This window comes from Magnolia sinica, chromosome 12 (assembly GCF_029962835.1).
Source record: "Magnolia sinica isolate HGM2019 chromosome 12, MsV1, whole genome shotgun sequence".
In the NCBI taxonomy this organism is placed as follows: Eukaryota; Viridiplantae; Streptophyta; class Magnoliopsida; order Magnoliales; family Magnoliaceae; genus Magnolia; species Magnolia sinica.
Genome location: NC_080584.1, coordinates 75,053,893 through 75,073,264, shown reverse-complemented (window position 1 = coordinate 75,073,264; position 19,372 = coordinate 75,053,893). Strand labels below are relative to the sequence as shown.

General features: G+C 38.1%; 2 protein-coding genes and 1 long non-coding RNA gene across 5 annotated transcripts; all 3 read right to left on the bottom strand.

Moving 5' to 3' along the window:
* Positions 1 to 3,565: 3,565 nt before the first annotated feature.
* LOC131221743 (cysteine-rich receptor-like protein kinase 34) lies at positions 3,566 to 11,300 on the bottom strand. Its single transcript, XM_058217055.1, has 5 exons — positions 10,669 to 11,300; positions 9,819 to 10,029; positions 9,429 to 9,612; positions 9,160 to 9,310; positions 3,566 to 4,041 (listed from the first exon to the last, which is right to left on the bottom strand). Exons 1-5 carry the CDS (start codon positions 11,047 to 11,049, stop codon positions 3,775 to 3,777), a joined length of 1,194 nt encoding a protein of 397 aa, XP_058073038.1. The 5' UTR covers positions 11,050 to 11,300; the 3' UTR covers positions 3,566 to 3,774.
* Positions 11,301 to 11,800: 500 nt separating this feature from the next.
* LOC131221740 (uncharacterized) lies at positions 11,801 to 19,289 on the bottom strand. 3 transcript variants are annotated; one of them, XR_009159558.1, is made up of 3 exons: positions 18,841 to 19,289; positions 18,025 to 18,140; positions 11,801 to 11,984 (listed from the first exon to the last, which is right to left on the bottom strand). XR_009159558.1 is itself a non-coding variant. In XM_058217054.1 (2 exons), the coding sequence occupies exons 1-2, from the start codon at positions 19,141 to 19,143 to the stop codon at positions 11,940 to 11,942; spliced, it is 348 nt and encodes a 115-aa protein (XP_058073037.1). In that variant the 5' UTR covers positions 19,144 to 19,289; the 3' UTR covers positions 11,801 to 11,939. The 3 variants fall into 3 exon arrangements, 2 of the variants coding, with proteins under 2 accessions (XP_058073037.1, XP_058073036.1); XM_058217054.1 differs by lacking the exon at positions 18,025 to 18,140; XM_058217053.1 differs by lacking the exons at positions 11,801 to 11,984; positions 18,025 to 18,140 and adding an exon at positions 12,080 to 12,174.
* LOC131221742 (uncharacterized) lies at positions 15,740 to 16,314 on the bottom strand. Its single transcript, XR_009159559.1, has 3 exons — positions 16,158 to 16,314; positions 15,958 to 16,045; positions 15,740 to 15,820 (listed from the first exon to the last, which is right to left on the bottom strand). It is a non-coding gene; the product is annotated as an uncharacterized LOC131221742 (long non-coding RNA).
* Positions 19,290 to 19,372: the final 83 nt, after the last annotated feature.

The window sequence follows — 19,372 nt, the reverse complement described above, 5'->3', positions numbered from 1 at the left end:
ATATATATATATATATATATATATATATATATATATAGGGAGAGAGAGAGAGAGAAGGTTTCGAGCAGTCGAGCTCTTGGGAACTTCCCATGAGGTCGAGCTATGTGGGCCCCACCGTGATGCGTGTCGAACATCAACACCGTGCATTTGATGGGTACCCTTTAAATTAAGGGATATCTAAAAAAATCAGCTGTATATGGAACTCAGGTGGGCCATACTATCTTAAATCATGTGAAGACATGGCTAAAACATATAAAAGCACTTGGTGGGCCCCCCCTAAAATTTGGATGCGTCTAAAACTTGGTCTGACCCCTCATACAAGTGGAACACACATAATAGATGACCTGGATTTGTGAACCACATCTTGGTAGGCCCAAAAAATGATTATGAATTTTTTGAATGGGAGGATAACCCCTTTCAACTTTTGTATGTAGTGTGGCCCACACAAGTCATGGATTGACATGATTTTTAAGCCTGAGGCCCACCATGGAATGGTGCATCCAACTGATGGGGTAGATGTTTGACATGCATCACAGTGGGGCCCACACAGCTCAACCTCATGGGAATGAGCCCAACTGCATATAATCTCCCCCCAACACACGCGCGCGCACACACACACACACACACAAAGTTTCATAATGTAAAGAAAATTATGCCAGCTTTTTTAATCATGATTATTGGATGTTGCCCACTAATCATAAGGTTGTTTCCATTATCTGAGGCGTTCCATCTTGAGCGGGCATATCTGAATGGGAATGTTGCACCTCATTTGCCGCATCATATTTATCGTGGTGTCAATTTTGATTTTATAAACAGGCGTAGGTTTTTCTTTTTATAAACTGTTATTTTTTCTTTTATAAGAAAGGGAGTTTTCTCGAATGAAAAAACACAGGAAAAAAGCATAACCCCTAGAACTTTCTCTCAATTTTCTAGTTTTTTTGGGCAACCGAAGAACGAGTTTGGTGGTTTTGCAATGGTTGTAAATGTCTAAGGGCCTATTTGGATTCGCGTGTAAGGGTGTATTGTATTGTATCCAATTACTGTTCATGTATACGTTTGATCAATTTCAGAATACATCCAAATCAACATGTCATAACTCAATGTTTGGATATGAGGTATTATTCGGGCAAGTATACGGATTCTTCCTCCGATCAATGTTTAGATATGACGTATTAGGGCTGCGTATTGTATATACGTATAATATTGATATCACTTATATGGCGATGGCTATTTTAATTAAATTCTCAAAATGGGAACCCAGGTGGGGTCCATTGTCATCTTTGTGAATAATCCTACCCGTCCATCTGTTTTGTGATCTCATTTTAGTACATGTGGCCAAAATTAAACCGTATCAAAAGTGGGCATGAGTGTAATTCGTGGATGGATTGATCGGAGGAAGAATCCGCTAGAGTGGATTGATCTCCTGCCAACAGGAGTTGGATCCCAAATCTCATTCCCTTTACGAAACAGAACTTCCAATATTTAATTCACACCTTGAAGACGCTAGCCAAAACTCATTAGTACCTCCAACTAATTGCTAACGACAACCCCATTGTCGATTTGATGTTGCCCAGATTTTGACTGGTCCAGCACCACAAACATCGTCCCATACCAAATCCAGCCCTTCGGCATCACCTCCATTGCGAGGAAACCAAGCCTCTACTCCATCAGTAAGACCGTCAACCAATCTCAACATAATCCGACAGGCATCCATCATCTGTGATCTTCATTACAGATATGTTTAGATTTGTGTGAACATTTGTTCGTTAGATCCACACCTCCATTAAATCTAACAACGGCCGATCTCACAATCTCATCGGATTTTTCATCATCAGAACATCCAGCCTTGCTTTCTCCAGCAAGAACCACAACCTCAACAACTGCCGATATCATGCCGTTCCATTCTCTGCTAGAAGCGTATTTTCCGACTGTATTTTGAAAGCAGACCTTCGGAAGCGAACCTTCTCAGCTGAATAGCCACATGCAGAAGGTCAGAGATGATCTAAGGCACTGCTGGAGTAGAAATATTAGGTCCTCCTCAGATAGAAAACCCTCTGCAATGGACTCTACCTCTATCGCACGCGAATACAACGTCTTGAATAGGTTGTACTAAAGGAAATAGAGTCGTCTGACCATACACTACCGTCATTTGAATTTTTTGAAGAAAAGATGCATTTGCGTCCATGGTGTTCCATGGATCTCAACTCCAAATCCAGCACTGTATAATGTATTTTAACCCCTTTAATACAATAAAATACACCCTTATATGAGAATCCAAACAGGCCCTAAGGGCACGAACTATCTCAAAGAAAGCAACAACGTCCGCGCCTCTTCCCAAGGATAAATTATTTTGGTTATCATCATTAAATTATGTATGGAATTCCAGTTCATTGCTATTGATTTAATTCCTACATTTGTTTACCGTAGCTTTTCCAACACCTTTAATTCTGTGTTGTGATTCCCACTGTGGATGGAGCATGTTTCAATCGTAGTGCTCGGTCAGTTCTAACCATTTAAGTAATAATTATCAAATGAACTATGAAAATAAAATCAGTTACCAGTGCAAATTCAAAGGAGATATTCAAATGGTCGACACTATCCTCTCAGTTTATGCTCCATCCACAATTGGTTCAACAATTTAGACAGTCTAAACGGCTATAAAATAGTACCATGTGTACATTTAAAGAGTAACTATTCCAGTGGTAGAAAACAAGATTCTTCTTCTTCTTTTATTGAAAATTTCAGATTACACAAGAACTAGGCCTTACAGAACTACTATACAGATATGGGAGGACTACATGCAAAACTACAAGAGCCACAGGACACCAGCCCAAGATAATGAGCAAGAGGAAATTTTATTGAGAAAGAAACACTACATGAGAAATATTGTATAAATCATAACTACCTAAAAATAAAATTTTAAAAAAAAAATTCTCTCACTCGAGGGAGATGGCAATTAGCATGGTTAAATTTTTCAGTGTAATTTTAGTCTAACTATGAAATAAGCCCCAAGCAAACCAGCCGTTAGGATAATTGCATATATTTTTTTAGTTCCACTTTTAAAAAATATAATAAGACCACTTTCATAACAATGTAGTCTAATTTCCATTTTACATGTGAGAGTGAGTTTCTGAAGGTTATATAATTGTAAAACAAGACCTCTAAAATTGATCACGGATTGTCTGTGACAAATAACCCTGACATGGCTTGATGAAAAAGCGCCACGCGAGAAGATGATGGGGCATATGGAGAGATACCTCATGACCTACTTAGATCTCTGCCTCATCTTAATTTGGACTCTTCCTCTTCAACTTCCTCATGCATTTCTTCTTCCACTTGGCCCTCATCTTTATTGTCTTCTTTTCTCTCTCCCCCTTCCGTCTGTCCCTAGCTTTTAAGAGACTTGGCCAATTTGTGTTTTATTTCTTCCATCTTCTTTGCTCCTCTCAACTATAAGCATCCACTCTTCTTTGTCCTCAAGAGGCACTCCTTCAACATGAATGTTTATTGATTGATAAACAAAAAATTTACTTTGATTATTAGCTCCATTACAAAGTAATGCACCCAAATATGCCCCATTGAGAGGCTTTTATTGATCTGTGAAGAGAATACATTTCAGGTTGTGGTTTGACATAGGTCCTTAATTGCATTCCTCAGAAAGACAAGCTTGATTAAAATGCATGGCGTGATTCGAAAGTTTAAATTTATGTTACTATTTACAAGAACAGAATGATAACTATGGCCTGGCCCCTACCATGCTAATTGTTAAATCATTTATGGAATAATTCCGGGATTCACTGGATCGACAGCAATGGAGCCCCTACTTATGGAAAAGGCTGGTCTCTTGGGCATTGGTGGTAGCGCAGTTCCATTCCCCAACATAGAGATAACAGAAGACATGGTTGGGCATTCGCCTGGGTCTTCTTGGACACACAAGAGCCCCACATGGATGCATCTCTCAACTTCATGAGTGACATATGAACTGCCTATTGATGGATCCATCAGCTCCATGATCTTACCTTCTTTCCATAGTTTCCATGCCTGAAGAAATTAAAATCCACCGTTGGCATTATGTAAATTTCTTATCTATAGGAAATGCAAAACAAGAATCAACCCAAAATGGAAAACACATTGTGCTGACACATTTCCATTCATGAAAAATGGGAATCGTGGATGAATAAAACAAGTTTGATTGGACCGTTGCCTGTTTGGGATTAATGTTCATTCCTGTTGGAAGCGGTGATGGATTTGTGCAAATCCAAAACCGTATGAGCATCGTCTGAGCTAGCTTTGCTAGCTGTGAGATTGGATTTCCTTTCTAAAATTAGATTCCTAGCTGTGTGATCTTTCTAGCTGTTGAGATTTTTTTTCTAAGTTTACTCTGCTAGCTAAGAGAAGATATACAGTAGATTTTTTCTAGATTTTTTTCTTTCTCTAGCTGCCCCTGGGATGTATCTGGACAGGGATAGATTAGTCTTTTCACGTAACAAGAAAAGCCTATAACAGCACCGTGTATTCATCTCCGTTTGAATACGATTCTAACACAGCAGCATATCACTGTTTCTTTTTAAAAGTTTATTTTCTGTTTTGAGGTGGCTGCAGCCACTCGTCAGCAAAGGATTGGGTTTACAACCCAACAAAGTGGTATCAGAGCCGACGATCCTTGGGCCTCATCAGCAAGAGGCAGATCCTGCACTCCCGGTTTTCAAAAAAAAATCAGCTTTTTTCAAAAGAAATCAGATTCCAGCCGCAGGTCTTCAAAAAAAAAACTGTTTTGAAAAAAAAAACATCAGATTGCAGCCGCAGTTTTTCAGAAAAAAAAATCTGTTTTTTTTTTTTAAAAAATCAGATTGTAGCGGCAGTTTTTTTTTTTTTTTTTTTTCAAAAAAAATCAGATTGCTGTTTTTTTTCAAAACAATCAGATAGCAAAAGGCCAAGGATTTGTCCACAACTCGACTGTTTCAGCAAAGATGGCAAGCACCATCCAGCCGCAGGTTCCTAAGTTGTCAAAGGACAACTATGAAAAATGGTGCATCCAAATGAAGGCGTTGTTCGGGTCGCAAGAACTATGGGAGATCGTCACCGATGGGTATGAAGAACCCACTATGGAAGAAGAAGCTGCCTTCACCAACGAAGAAAAGACTGCTCTCAAAAATCAAAGGAAGAGAGACAATAAGGCTTTGTTTCTCCTCTATCAAGGCTTGGATGAATCCACCTTCGAAAAGATTGCCGAAGCAACATCAAGCAAGCAAGCATGGGATACCCTTGGCACCATCTTCAAGGGTGTAGATCGAGTGAAGCGGGTTCGCCTTCAAACATTGAGAGCCGAGTTCGAAGCAACTCACATGAAGGAAGGTGAGAATGTTACTGATTATTTTTCGCGTTTGCTTGTAACTGTCAATAATTTGAAAAGAAATGGTGAAAAGATTGAAGATGTCCGAGTTATTGAAAAGATACTTCGATCCCTCACAACCAAGTTTGAGCATGTGGTTGTGGCGATCGAAGAATCAAAAGATATTGAGAAACTCTCCATTGAGGAGTTGATGGGATCGTTGCAAGTTCATGAGCAACGAATGCAGAAGAATGCCAGTTCCATGCCGATGGAACAAGCTTTGGAGTCAAGATTGACTCTTAATGATAGCAATGGTGGACGTGGAAGTTCACAACGTGGTGGACGGTTTGCTAACAATCGCGCAAGAGGCAGAGGGCGCGGATACCAACAAAGTCATGCCCAAAACTAACAGAAAAATACCAATTTCCATGGAAGAGGAAATGGTAGAGGTAGATCTATGCGTGGACGGGGAAGTACAAAGAACATCCAATGCTATAATTGCAACAAGCTTGGCCACTATGCATCTGATTGTTGGAGCAAGCCGATGAATCAAGACGAGCGATCCAACTATGCCAAAGCATCAGGACATGAACAAGAAAGCTCCACACTTCTCCTTGCACAAGAGAAAGGTAGTGATCAGCAGGACGTATGGTATCTCGACACGGGTGCAAGTAATCACATGTGCGGCGACAAGAAACTCTTTGTGGAACTCACAGAAGGAGTTCATGACGATGTAACGTTTGGAGACTCATCAAAAACACCTGTGAAAGGTAAAGGTAAAATCCAAATCTTTCAGAAGAATGGTGTTCCAAACTATATCTCCAATGTGTACTATGTGCCTAACATGAAGAGTAACATATTGAGTCTCGGACAACTCCTCGAAAAAGGGTATGTCATACACATGGAGAACTCTTCTCTTTCCATTAGAGATTTGCATGGACGTTTGATTGTAAAAGTCCAGATGGCAAAGAACCGTATGTTTCCTCTCCATATAAACACAATGCTTGAGAAGTGTTTTTATGGAAAAGCAAAGAATGATTCCTGGATGTGGCATCTTCGCTTTGGCCATCTAAATTTCAGTGGCCTAAAACTTCTGTCCTCATCAAGCATGGTGCATGGTTTGCCTACTATTGAAGCTTCAGAACATGTGTGTGAGGCGTGCACACTTGGGAAACAACAAAGAAACTCCTTTCCGAGTGGAGTATCCCGAAGAGCAAGAGAACCGTTGCAGTTGGTTCACACTGATATCTGTGGACCATTAGAGCCAATCTCCCTTGGAGGTAATAAATACTTTATTACCTTCATTGACGATTTCAGTAGAAAATTGTGGGTGTATGTAATTAAAGAGAAATCTGCTGTTTTTACTATTTTTAAAAATTTTAAGGCCCTTGTTGAAAAAGAAAGTGGTCTTAAAATCAAAACTCTCCGATCTGACAGAGGTGGGGAGTACACCTCAAATGTTTTTCGAGAATATTGCAGGGAACATGGCATTAAGCAACAACACACTGCAGCGTACACGCCACAACAAAATGGAATTGCGGAACGAAAAAACCGCACCATCCTCGATATGACGAGGACCATGCTGAAGGAGAAAAGTCTGCCAAAGAATTTCTGGGCAGAGGCAGTTGCATGTACTGCCTATCTGCTCAATAGGTGTCCAACCAAGAGTGTCAGATTCCAGACACCGCAAGAAGCATGGAGTGGATACAAGCCGAGCGTGGCGCACCTTAAGATCTTTGGGTGTGTCGCCTACGCTCAAGTTCCAGAAGCGAGAAGAAAAAAGCTTGATGATCGTGGCGAGAAGTGCATCTTCATCGGCTACAGTGAAGAGTCAAAGGCATACAAGCTCTACAACCCACTAACCAATAAGCTGGTGGTAAGTAGAGATGTAGTATTCTGCGAGGAAGAATCTTGGAAGTGGAACCAGGAAGATTCAGCCAAAGAAAGTCAGGTTGAGGCAGAAGTATATGAAGAAGAGAGGCATATGAATCAGGAGCAGACACCCACATCACCCCCTTCGGATCTCAGAAGTCCAGGAGTACGCTCCATATCTCCTGAAAGTACTTCATCAAATCAGAATTCATCCAGCACATCTTCATCTGATTCTCCTTCATCCATGGCTCCTATTAAAATGAGAAGCCTCAACGACATCTATGCAGAAACTGAGGAAGTAAATTTACTCTGCCTGTATGCGGACCATGAGCCTCTCACATTTGAGGAGGCTGTGAATGAAGAATGTTGGAGAAAGGCTATGGAAGAAGAGATTCATGCCATCGAGAAGAATCAAACATGGGTGTTGACCTCAAAAGCAACAAGTCGGCGGCATTCACATATCCCAGAAGAAGTACACAAAGGAACTCCTTGAGAGGTTTCAGATGGTCGACTGTAAAGCGGTAAATACACCTATTACAACAGGCCTGAAGCTCACGAAAGATGGAGAAGGAAAAAACGTCGACTCAACCATATTCAAGAGCCTAATCGGAAGTTTAAGGTACCTCACAATCACTAGGCCAGATATAGTCTACAGTGTTGGGCTTCTAAGCCGGTATATGGAAGCCCCAAAAGAATCACACTGGCTAGCTGCAAAACGAGTACTGAGGTATATCAAAGGGACTATTGAGTTTGGTCTTTTTTATCCGTACAATGATGATGCGATGTTGTATGGATACTCTGATAGTGATTGGGGTGGTGATCAAGATGAAAGAAAAAGCACCACAGGCTATGTTTTCTATCTTGGGTCGACAGCATTCACATGGAATTCGAAGAAGCAGAGTGTGGTCGCCCTGTCCACATGTGAAGCAGAGTACATGGCAGCATCGTCCACCGTCTGTGAAGGAATTTGGTTGAGAAACCTGCTAAAGGAGCTGAAGCATCCGCAGGAAGAATCCACAGTCATATATGTGGATAACAAGTCGGCAATCGAGCTAGCTAAAAATCCGGTGCAGCATGGAAGAAGCAAACACATTGATACCTGGTACCATTTTCTGAGAGATCATGTGAAGCAAAAAGCGATGAAATTAGAGTATTGTCATACTACGGAACAGGTGACGGATATTTTCACAAAGGCATTGCCGACAGATGCATTCAAACGACTAAGAACGATGCTCGGAATGAAGCCGGTTTTGGTTTGAAGGGGAGTGTTGGAAGCGGTGATGGATTTGTGCAAATCCAAAACCGTATGAGCATCGTCTGAGCTAGCTTTGCTAGCTGTGAGAGTGGATTTCCTTTCTAAAATTAGATTCCTAGCTGTGTGATCTTTCTAGCTGTTGAGATTTTTTTTCTAAGTTTACTCTGCTAGCTAAGAGAAGATATACAGTAGATTTTTTCTAGATTTTTTTCTTTCTCTAGCTGCCCCTGGGATGTATCTGGACAGGGATAGATTAGTCTTTTCACGTAACAAGAAAAGCCTATAACAGCACCGTGTATTCATCTCCGTTTGAATACGATTCTAACACAGCAGCATATCACTGTTTCTTTTTAAAAGTTTATTTTCTGTTTTGAGGTGGCTGCAGCCACTCGTCAGCAAAGGATTGGGTTTACAACCCAACAATTCCAATCCCACTTTCGATGTGCAAAGGGATGGTCACCCATTTGGGATTAATGTTGGGTTTGCATCTGAACTACACTGAAGCATGTCCAAGTCCAACATAAGCTAAGGTCATGAGCCAGCCCAAACCAAATTGCCACCCTACAAAATGCTTTAGTGCTGAAGCATGTCCAAGTCCAACATAAGCTAAGGCCCTCAGCCAGCACCACCCAACAAAATGCGTTAGTGCACAATATCCTGTGTACAATGGCAAAATAAATAAAATCCGTGTGGTACTTACAAAAACCAAAGTATTCGACCACTGATCAGTGGGATAGAAACCTGCATTCCTCTTTACGGTCACCATTTCTAACAGTAATGCCCCAAAGCTAAATAGATCGGATTTCTCTGAGAAATGACCCACCAACGCATACTCGGGGGGCATATAGCCACTGCAGAAATTTTTACAACCAAACTCATCAGAAAAATGGTGAGTAATAAGCATCAGCTTGTGTTGTGTATGCGTTCAGACATTTGAATGCAAGTGGCTCTCTGAAAGATGGTACTTACTACGTTCCCATTATTCTATTAGTCCTCGCGACAATCTGGTTTCCTCCAAAAATTCTAGCCAAACCAAAGTCTGATATTTTGGGGTTCATTTCACCATCCAGTAGAATATTGCTGGCTTTTAGATCTCGGTGAATGATTCTTAACCTCGAATACTTGTGAAGATAAAGAAGCCCTTGAGCAATCCCTTACAATGCAGAAGCGTTTCCCCCAATCTAGTTGTGATTTTTGGGTTGGATCTGATGGATATTCTTTATTAAATATTTTGATTGCAGAAGGATTAAAAGAAAAAAGATAGATGATATAAATAGACATGTGCACTGATAGCATAGTTTACTAAATCACTTGAAATTTAGATTTTCTTTTGTCATGCGATGAGTAATAGAAGCAAACCGAAGAGAAGTTTATCCAAGCTTTTGTTGGGCATGTATTCATATATCAATATCTTTTCTTCCTCATGGATGCACCAAACCAACAGCTTAACTAGATTCTTATGTTGGAGTTTTGCAATAAGTTCAACTTCGTTCCTGTACTCCTCCAGGCCTTGCCCAGAACTCTTAGAAAGTGCTTTAACTGCTATTTCTTTACCTGTTGGCAACTTTCCCTGAAAAAAACCAGAATTACTGTTATTAATCCACTTTGCATTATTTCCACCGACTATCCTTTATAAAGAAAGGTTTAATGTTCAACTAGTTGGACCAGAAGTTAACGTCAATCTAGCTGATAACTTAGAAAATGTTTAGTTCATCCAACATCCAACCCTTCTTGTAGGTTTTGCTCCCCCATGAGGATCATCTAGTGCATAATTTAGCCTCATATAATTATTAGGCGGGCTATAACATAAAATACAAGTTCTATCCATTGAAAATTTGAAAAATATGTGTGCTCCAATTGATGAGTGCATGAGGCTAATGTTCACTCAAGATGATTCTCCATGACTGGCCAACCTATTCTATGGACTAGATGATGTCACCCACGCAGATGAAAGATTGAAAGTTATCTGCTGGTTGGACTGTAACATACAGTCCAACCAATTGAACTTGAGACCATCTACTTGATAAACACTCATTTATTATATAACACTGACAATATACCATACAAAATTGGAAAAAAAGAAAGAAAGAAATAAAAGAGGAAAAGAAGAAAATCCATCAATATATACTGCATACCACCCATTTATTTTCCCCAACTTACCAGTTTGATCATGGGGTTTTAAGTTTATTGATTGAAAATTGGACATTACCTTGTAAACAGGACCAAACCCACCTTCACCAAACTTAATCGCCAAAGAGAAGTTATCTGTAGCGGCTAGAATGCTACTGAAACTGAACAGTGGTACCTCTGGAATATACTCCCCATTTAAAAGTGTTCCATCACTCCTAAACTCGGTTGCAAAATAATTAGCTCTTTGATCAAATGCTGCAGTATTTGCTTCTCTCCTCCCTAAAAGACAAGATAATTTAGTACTTATAAGACTAAACAAGAATGTAATTAAATCTCCGTGATGCAAACAAGGTTTGGCATCCTTATATCTAGAGATTAGTCTATGAAAGGAACTATATGACCCTTGAGCAAATTCGGACCCTCGTGAAATTGGAAACCATGCATCAATGATCCAAGCCATTTGTTTATCAGCCCCAACTAGGGATGGATGATGCTGTAAATGTCACCTCATTAGATAGTAATATCCTTTCATGCTATCTAACTCAAAAAAGCTCAATGATTGGTGGTCAGTCTTTCAACTTTGGAGAATTTTCACGGCACAGTTCGTCCAGGGTGGTACCCAACACACCAATGGTTTGTATTATTGAACCATTTGCCCCACTTTAGCATGAAAGCCTAGTCATAATAATGCATATTCACTGCTACAAATACATATAATTCCTCTAAATTTGTGATCAAAACATACTAGAATTACTTTGCTTCTTGAACCTTCTCCGTAAAAATAGACAAACATCCCCAAAACAATCGTGGCAGTACCAGTTATGGGTAATATAATCCGAAGGAAACGATTACTCTTACTAGAGATATCGCTAATCTAATATAATCAGACAAGCGCCGCTATAAGAATACTAGCGCCGATAAGATAATTGAGACGCTCTCAATTATCTTATCGGCGCTAGTATTCTTATAGCGGCGCTTGTCTGAGCGCCGCATTTGTAAAATGGTATTTCTGACAGAAGCGCTGCCAAATATCTCTCCAAGCGCCGCTAAGAAAAGCGCCGATAAAAGTCGACACAAGCGCCGCTAAAGGTCTTTGTGTAGATTTCAAAGGCCCTAGTAGGCCAATAATATTTTTTGTTATATATAATTCAATTGAAACCTACATTTTTTTAATATTTGAAATATAAAAAATGATGCAATACAATTAAAACTGAATATTAAACAAAATTTATATTACTTCACAATAAAAAAATATAATATTTATTACAATAAATTAAAAATGGTCTCGAATAAATAAATAAAAACAAATCCTCTATATGGTCTACTCATAGCACGAGTGGCGTCAAAAGGCTAAGGTGCTTGTAGGCCTAAATTCAGGCACAATTGATTAAAATCCTGCACACAAGAAAAAAAAAAAGAAGTCAAAAAGCAGCATTCAACAAATTGATGCATGAAAAGTCAAAAACTATCAAGGTAACAAATGATGAAGTTGTGTTGTAGAAGAGACCACATATCATTTATTCGTCAGCCCATTGGATTGATTTAGCATTCTTTCATTGATATGCTTTAGGTGACATGGATGAAACTGGATGGTATCGAAGATGTGTTGAGAATCTAAGCAAGAATCTTCTACATAATGATCACAATAATAGTAGTAAAGGAAAAAATTTAGAAACTTGAAAATCTATTAGCATCTACAACAACTCTCAATTTAATTACAATCTAATATTAAAAAAAGAAAAAAAAATCAAAGAATAATTCAACTTAAGTAAGGAAAGACAATTGATCCAGAATAAGGCAACTTAAGTAAGCATTCATGAAATTTGACAATCAAAGTATTTAATCACAAAAGTAGCAAGTAATGGTGAAATTTTAGCAAATATTAGTGTTTGTTTATTCAATTTCTATGATCAATATTCTAGCAAATATTTGTGTTTGTTTTTCTGTAGTTTTTGTTTCTTTGTTTTGTTTTTTTGGCCTTTGGCCTTAACAAGATCATCATCTTTCCAAATTTTATATATATATATATATATATATATATATATATAGCAATCTGATCACAATTCCCCGCATTCAAATGTAAATTCCAGCATATGAAAACTTTCTTCCAGTTACTGCCAATCAGTGTCTAGCAATAAGAAATTCCAAGCAATCAATGAACTGTCAACATGACAAGATTACAATCAAGAAAGTTGTGTTTTATAATGCAGACAACTCACATGCAATGATTCTCTTCTTGCAATTGAACTACCCACCCCTTTTGCTATCATCGAATATGTGCGTGAATGTGGTAACATATAAACAGGGGCCTGCAATAAAGAAACAACATTCATCATTATATGGCCATACTGCACTTGGGTTGTAATTCTTACAAGGTCATAAAACTGGGAACTATCAATGCCTGAACTGCTGAGAGGGATAACCAATTTATATCTTATTAACTAGAACCATAATAAAGTTACAAACCCAACCAAAACTGCATGAACAACTGAGAGTGAAAGCCAATTTATATCTTATTAATCAGAACTAAAGTTACAAGTCAAAAACTCAACCAAGACTTTGAAATATTCACAATTATTCTTTCATATAAATAATTTCGAATGCGAAACAGTTCGAACCCTTGTCATGGTTTTTTACCTGTTCTGAGGGTCCTTCCATTTCAATCTACCACTGATGGTGAAAGACAGTACTTTGATGAAGTTATAGATTCCATCTCCAAGGATGAGAGCTATGGAGATAAAGACATGCAAACCCAATCAGCAATTCATGGTAGAATGGTAAAAAGAGAAGGAGGTCACCAATCACCATCAAGTGTGATATATGATATGAAAAACTTAAAAATTATTTGGAAATAAATAAAAGTGAGATTTTTTTTTTCAATCTCAAGATGCTTCAAATCTCTAAAATAAAAAATAGAAAATAGAAAATTAAATATTTCTTCTAATAAAGGAAAATAAAAATAATTTTTTTTCCCAATCCTCCTCAATCTGAATATGGCTTCAACTCATCTCAAGAAACTCCAAAACTCTGAAATAAACTTCCTAAACTGCAATGGAAATAAAAAAAATTGAAAATAGTTTCTTAACAAAAACTGAAAGGAGATAGAATTTCACAAATGTTAACAAGTACCAAACGCATTATCTTTTCTTTTCTTTTTTCAATTTCTCTGTTTTTCCTTCTAATCCAAGAACTACACCAAAAAAGATCTCTGTAATTAAAGAAAATTGAAAAAATAAATAAATATGAAAAATCATGAAAAACTAAGCACAATCCATGGGATAGTAACCACAAACATAATGCTCCTTACAGAAGATAAGTTATTACTTACATAACTTTCAGTCACGGATCAACCAAAAAGTTCATCAATGGAACAACATAAAATACATCAAAAGAAAAGAAATAGGCAACTGCCCACATTTACAATAAAAGGATAGCTTAGTTAAAAATTAAAAAAAAAAGGCATTTTTATGAAGTCACATCATGTTGACACTTAAATGCGTCTGCATATTAGGCAGTCCTAAACATGGCTCACATATAGAAACAATTTTATGTTTGCATTTACCTCAATGAAGCAGTTTCCCCTCGAAAACAAAAACAAAAAATGATGGAGCATGTGGTTTAATTTTGAATGAAGTATCTGCCTATGGAGTACATCCGCAGGAATGGAACTCAAAGAAATTGATGGGGGCCTGCACAAATGATGGAGCATGAGGTTTAATTCGATGCAAAGTCGAGAACAAGATTATTAACCAAAACAGCCTAGAAAACTAAATTTTGGTGGTGAGTGATACCGTATGTCAAAACCAATTTTTAATCCATTTGCCTATATGTAGGGAAACTGATGCAAGTTGCCTAATTCAGGGCAAAGCTCACTCAACATAACTCACAGGGATTAATTTAAGGAAAAGAATTTAGGCAGCAAAGCCAGGCAATTCATATCAACTGATGCCTAAGTAGATAAGAATCTGATATTTCTAGCCAAGCTAGCAGCTCTCCTTCTTCCAGCTGAGATAGAGGAATCAGCTAGATAATATTCCCCACTTGTTAAAACATCAATACCTGGTAAAATAATCAGCTAGATGACACCTTGGTAGATAGAAAGAACCTTTGGAGTATTTCATGATTCAGCCGACCACACCCAAATGCAAGGGACCATGGTAATGAAGGGTAAAACCAGAACGTTATCTGTTGGTAACAATAAAATGAAGATTATAACTACCTGTGCTAGGAAAAAAAATGCCCTTTCAAATGCTTAGAGGTTTCCAAATGCCAGAGGAAAACTAAACTACATAATATATATATATATATATATATATATATATATATATATATATATATATATATATATATATATATATATATATATATAATCAATAAATAATAATAAAAACAAGAGATTTTCTTGCAACATAATGCCGAAGGGTAGGAAAAAGAGTCTAAAAGAGAATGACTGGTAACTAGAAGAATTTCTATCCTGTCCATCTCCTCCTATTGCCTGAAAGTAAACAAATTGCAATTAAATTTTCATCATAAGAGTGCATCAATGATTGTTTACTTAAATACCCAAACTATGTGCCATCATCTCAAGACATAATTCATAAAAATGGAAGGTTTCAAAGAAGGCATGGTCAACAACCTTCTCAAATAGTGTTTGGCTGCATGTGGCAGAATATGATTGCGGCTCGGAATGTGGATGCATCATGAACCAAAAACTGACTTGAAAATACTTGGACATCTCTACAATTTGCATTAGCAAATAAGTCCATAAAAAAATTAAATTGAACCATTATCCTAGTGGTGGTGGTAGTATAACCAGCTAATCTTTGGGTATACTTGTCACCTTTTCTAAATGAAGTATCCTTGCCACGTTGAATGCCAACGAGAGACCTTCATGCTCCTTTTCTTTTCTAATTGATGTTTTCACTTTCTTAGGCAATTTGATTGGAGAAAGAAAATGCAATCTAAGAAAAAAGCACATACTGGATTAGATAACCGAAATCACAATTATGTGCAGGAGCTTCCCCACAATCAGACCTTTAAATTAAATAAAAGGTAGTGCAAACACCCCATTGCGGACCCAAAATGGGTGAAGCAGATTCACTTACAATCTCCGACAAATCAGAAATCAATCACATCGCTTATGCCTCACGCAAGAAGGAAAATCATCGCATGTTACCCTCACGCAAGACATCAATCAAATTATATATTCGTTTCTCCGCCTTGGATTGAACCTGCATTGATGTGATATTTCACATCGTCGTCGTCGTCGTCGTCATATAGGTGATAATTCAAAATCAGGATATATTGTTTCTCGAAAACAAAAGAAATAAATTCTTGGAATAATAGAAAGTGGGAGAGCGATCAACACCTTTGCAGAAAGGAAAATGGCAGCATCAACAGTTCCCTCTGCATATATTGACTGGCCACAGACATTATGCTGAAACTCGAACGAAACTCTGGCAGAAAAAGGAAAAAAAAAGAAAAAACATTAAGCATGATTGGGATGTTCGAGGACATGGATATTTGATAAAGACGCTGAATAAAATTCATGTTGAGATGGAAGTTTACGTTTAATCAGGTGATGTGAGATGCTACATATGAAAGGCATGGCCAGACAGATATTCTTCAAGGACACCCACCATCTTGATTTGTTTTTTAGGATCCCTTATCTGTTGTATCTATTGACAAGAAGGGAAATTGTTAAAGGAATATCAAATAGTGGAGAGTAAGAAGGGGACAGTAACTCTGCCCCAACTTAAACATCAGGTACTAACTATGCCCCAACCAAAAGTCTGACCTAAAGAAAACTAATGTGAGAGAGTTAAAATAACAGAAGGAAACGAAGATGAAATGGAAATGCATGAAATAGCTCTACAGATACCTAATACCAGCAACCTTTTGTTCCAACATATAATACCCATTACTTCATCTACACATGAAAACAAAAGAACATCAAGAAAATAGCATCTCACATGCATGCTACGAAGCAGACCACTCACAACAACTTAGTAAAAGCTGTGAACTACCTAGCATAAATTAACTCAAGAAATTTAGCCAAATTTATATTTTTGCAGCAATAAAAAATCCCTATGATGTCTAATAGCTTCAGTCAAGTTACAGGTCGTACTCCCTTCCTGTTGAAATGTGTTGAGATAATAATCTCGGAAACTACCTGCACATCAACTTTTAGATAAGAGACCTTCATTGTGAAACTAAATAAACTTCTGAATAAGAAATTGGAATAGAGAATATCCTTATTTCCTTTTACAGGGCGTGACAGTATGTGTTTGGGGTGTTGCCCCTGTTCTTTGTTGTATTCTTCATTGTTTCTTCTTTCAAAATAAAAGTTCAGCTTACCATCAAAAATTTTGATTAAACACTAAAATATGACATTAAAATAAGAAATGCAAGTGAATGAATCCCATCCCCTAGTGAGTGAAGTGCAGATAAAAGTTCAGCATATCCATCAAAATTTTCCATTAAACACTAAAACCTGACATTAAAATAAGATGGATATCAAGTTCAGCTTACCCATCACAAATAACAGATTATAGAAGTAGTTAAAATAAGATATTCATTGCTTGTCATTAAGGATATTTGTTGAGAATAGGATGTACATAAATGAGTTAAAATTATATGACAATTACTTACAAATTACAAAAGGTTGCTTATGCACACTTTCAACTGTTGAGGTCCTTGGTTGCTTGACCTCTAAATTTCGTAGCTCCAAGTCATGCAAGTGAAATCCTGAAAAATGAAATCATACCAAAGCTTCTAGCAAATCTTCAACTGATTTAGAACCCATATGGCTAGGATCTCACCTGGAAGGACTTTAAGGAGAAAAGATATCTCAGCATATTCTACGCAGAGGAGTATTTGAATGGTACTATTATTCAAATGAATAATTGGGCACTCCAATGTTTGACATCCAATCACCACATCAGGTGAGCACTACAATGTTAAGTCCATAAGGATCACAATCTACCAAGTAGTAGGCAGGTAGGCACAGTTTTTCAATGAGAAGCCGCAAAAAGCTGATCGGAAAATGTGTGTTTGTAACAGATCATAAAACATATATTACTGGCTAAAATTTTCAAAAATCACTATACAGGACAAGCTAAACAATGCAAATGAAATTCTACAACTCTACACTCCATTTCAATGAACGAACTAACAACACAAACATGCCAAGCTACCCATGAACTTGCAGGCCACTGACCCAATAGATCCCATCGCACAAACAATTAAGATTTATTACAAGCCTGGTGAATCCCTTGTCATCACAATCCAAATTGAACTAGCTGAGATCTCAACACCCCACTACCCATGTTGTGCTTATTTGGTTCACTCCTACAACCATACTAACATGAACTTGAATATCACAATCACATATTATCCAATCACCTTATCTCTTATTCATGCAAAGGAGTCATACCAAGTTAGTGGGCTTGCATTGTGATTCCCTTGTGTCTTCTCAATGTTCTCATTCTAGTACAGTGAGTATGGATGCAAAATTTTGAATTTTGACCATTCAGTTCAGACAAGATGAATCTGTCAATTGTAATTATGTCGGTGTTCATCGTATGGAAGTAGATCTAAATTGGTTATATTACTTTCAAGCCCAACTAAAAGAAACACCATCACATTTTGAAGGCAAGCAGTTGAAAACGAACCATAAGAGAAGGGTGATTACAATTTGGTCATCCCCACTTTACAGTTCAGCTCAATGGTGCATCTAAACACGGCCAAAATATTCACAATGTTGTCCAGACTATGGTGGTAAGCATGGTATATGACCAATACTCAAATGAGGAACTATAATTGCTCAACCCAAACTACCAGCATTTCATTCAGGCTTGCTTTTTGCACAGGTGAGGTTTGCCTTTCGATGATCTAAACCGTTCATTTGGTAGGCCCAACTCTCAATGGGCCAGCCTTTAGAAAAATTCTGGCCTCGTTAACCCCCAGTTAACATTACATAGAACAGAATGTAGAAAATCCCCCCAAAACAATCTGAATTAGGGTTTTCGACGGACGACTGAGAGTATTCAACAGAGGAGATACTTGGTCCATCGCCCATCCAAGGCATGCTTAACCAATTGAACGAACCTGATCACTCAACTGCAGGCCCTAATCCTTAATTTCCACTTAAAGTTACAGAAAACAGAGAGAAAATTCCCACAAGACAGGAAAAAATAATCTGAAATAGGGTTTTGGATGCTGGAAAACAAATCGAGGGTAGGAGCGGAACTTGGTGGAAGTCGCCAGAGCCGGAACCTGCAGAGCTGCTGGAAGTGTTGCTGACATGGACAAGGACGTGGTCAATGATCCGACGCAACTTCACCTCCAGGTCTTCGTCGTCCTCCTTCAAACTGGTGCCTTTCTTGTACTCCACCAGGGCGTTGGATCCCACCCCAGCAACAGAAGTAGAGGTTAACGGTAGCGAAGGGAGAGCACTGGTTTTTGTAGGCGGCTCCTGCGGTACTGCTACCATCTGCAAATCCCTCTCCAACTTTCCTTTGGGCCGACTAGCCATTCTCCGAAGACAGAGCATAAAAATAACAAAACCCTAAAAATCCAAGGAAGCAAATAATCCAGTGAATCTCCTCCTATAAAACTCCAAATCCAGACAAGTAAACAAAACCATTAAAGATTCAAAGAGAGAGAGAGAGAGAGAGAGAGAGAGAGAGAGAGAGAGAGAGAGAACCATCGAGACCTTATTCACTCGCCGCTCTCTCAAAACCTGGGAGATTCGTGAGAGGAATGAGATGCAGAGAGAGGGA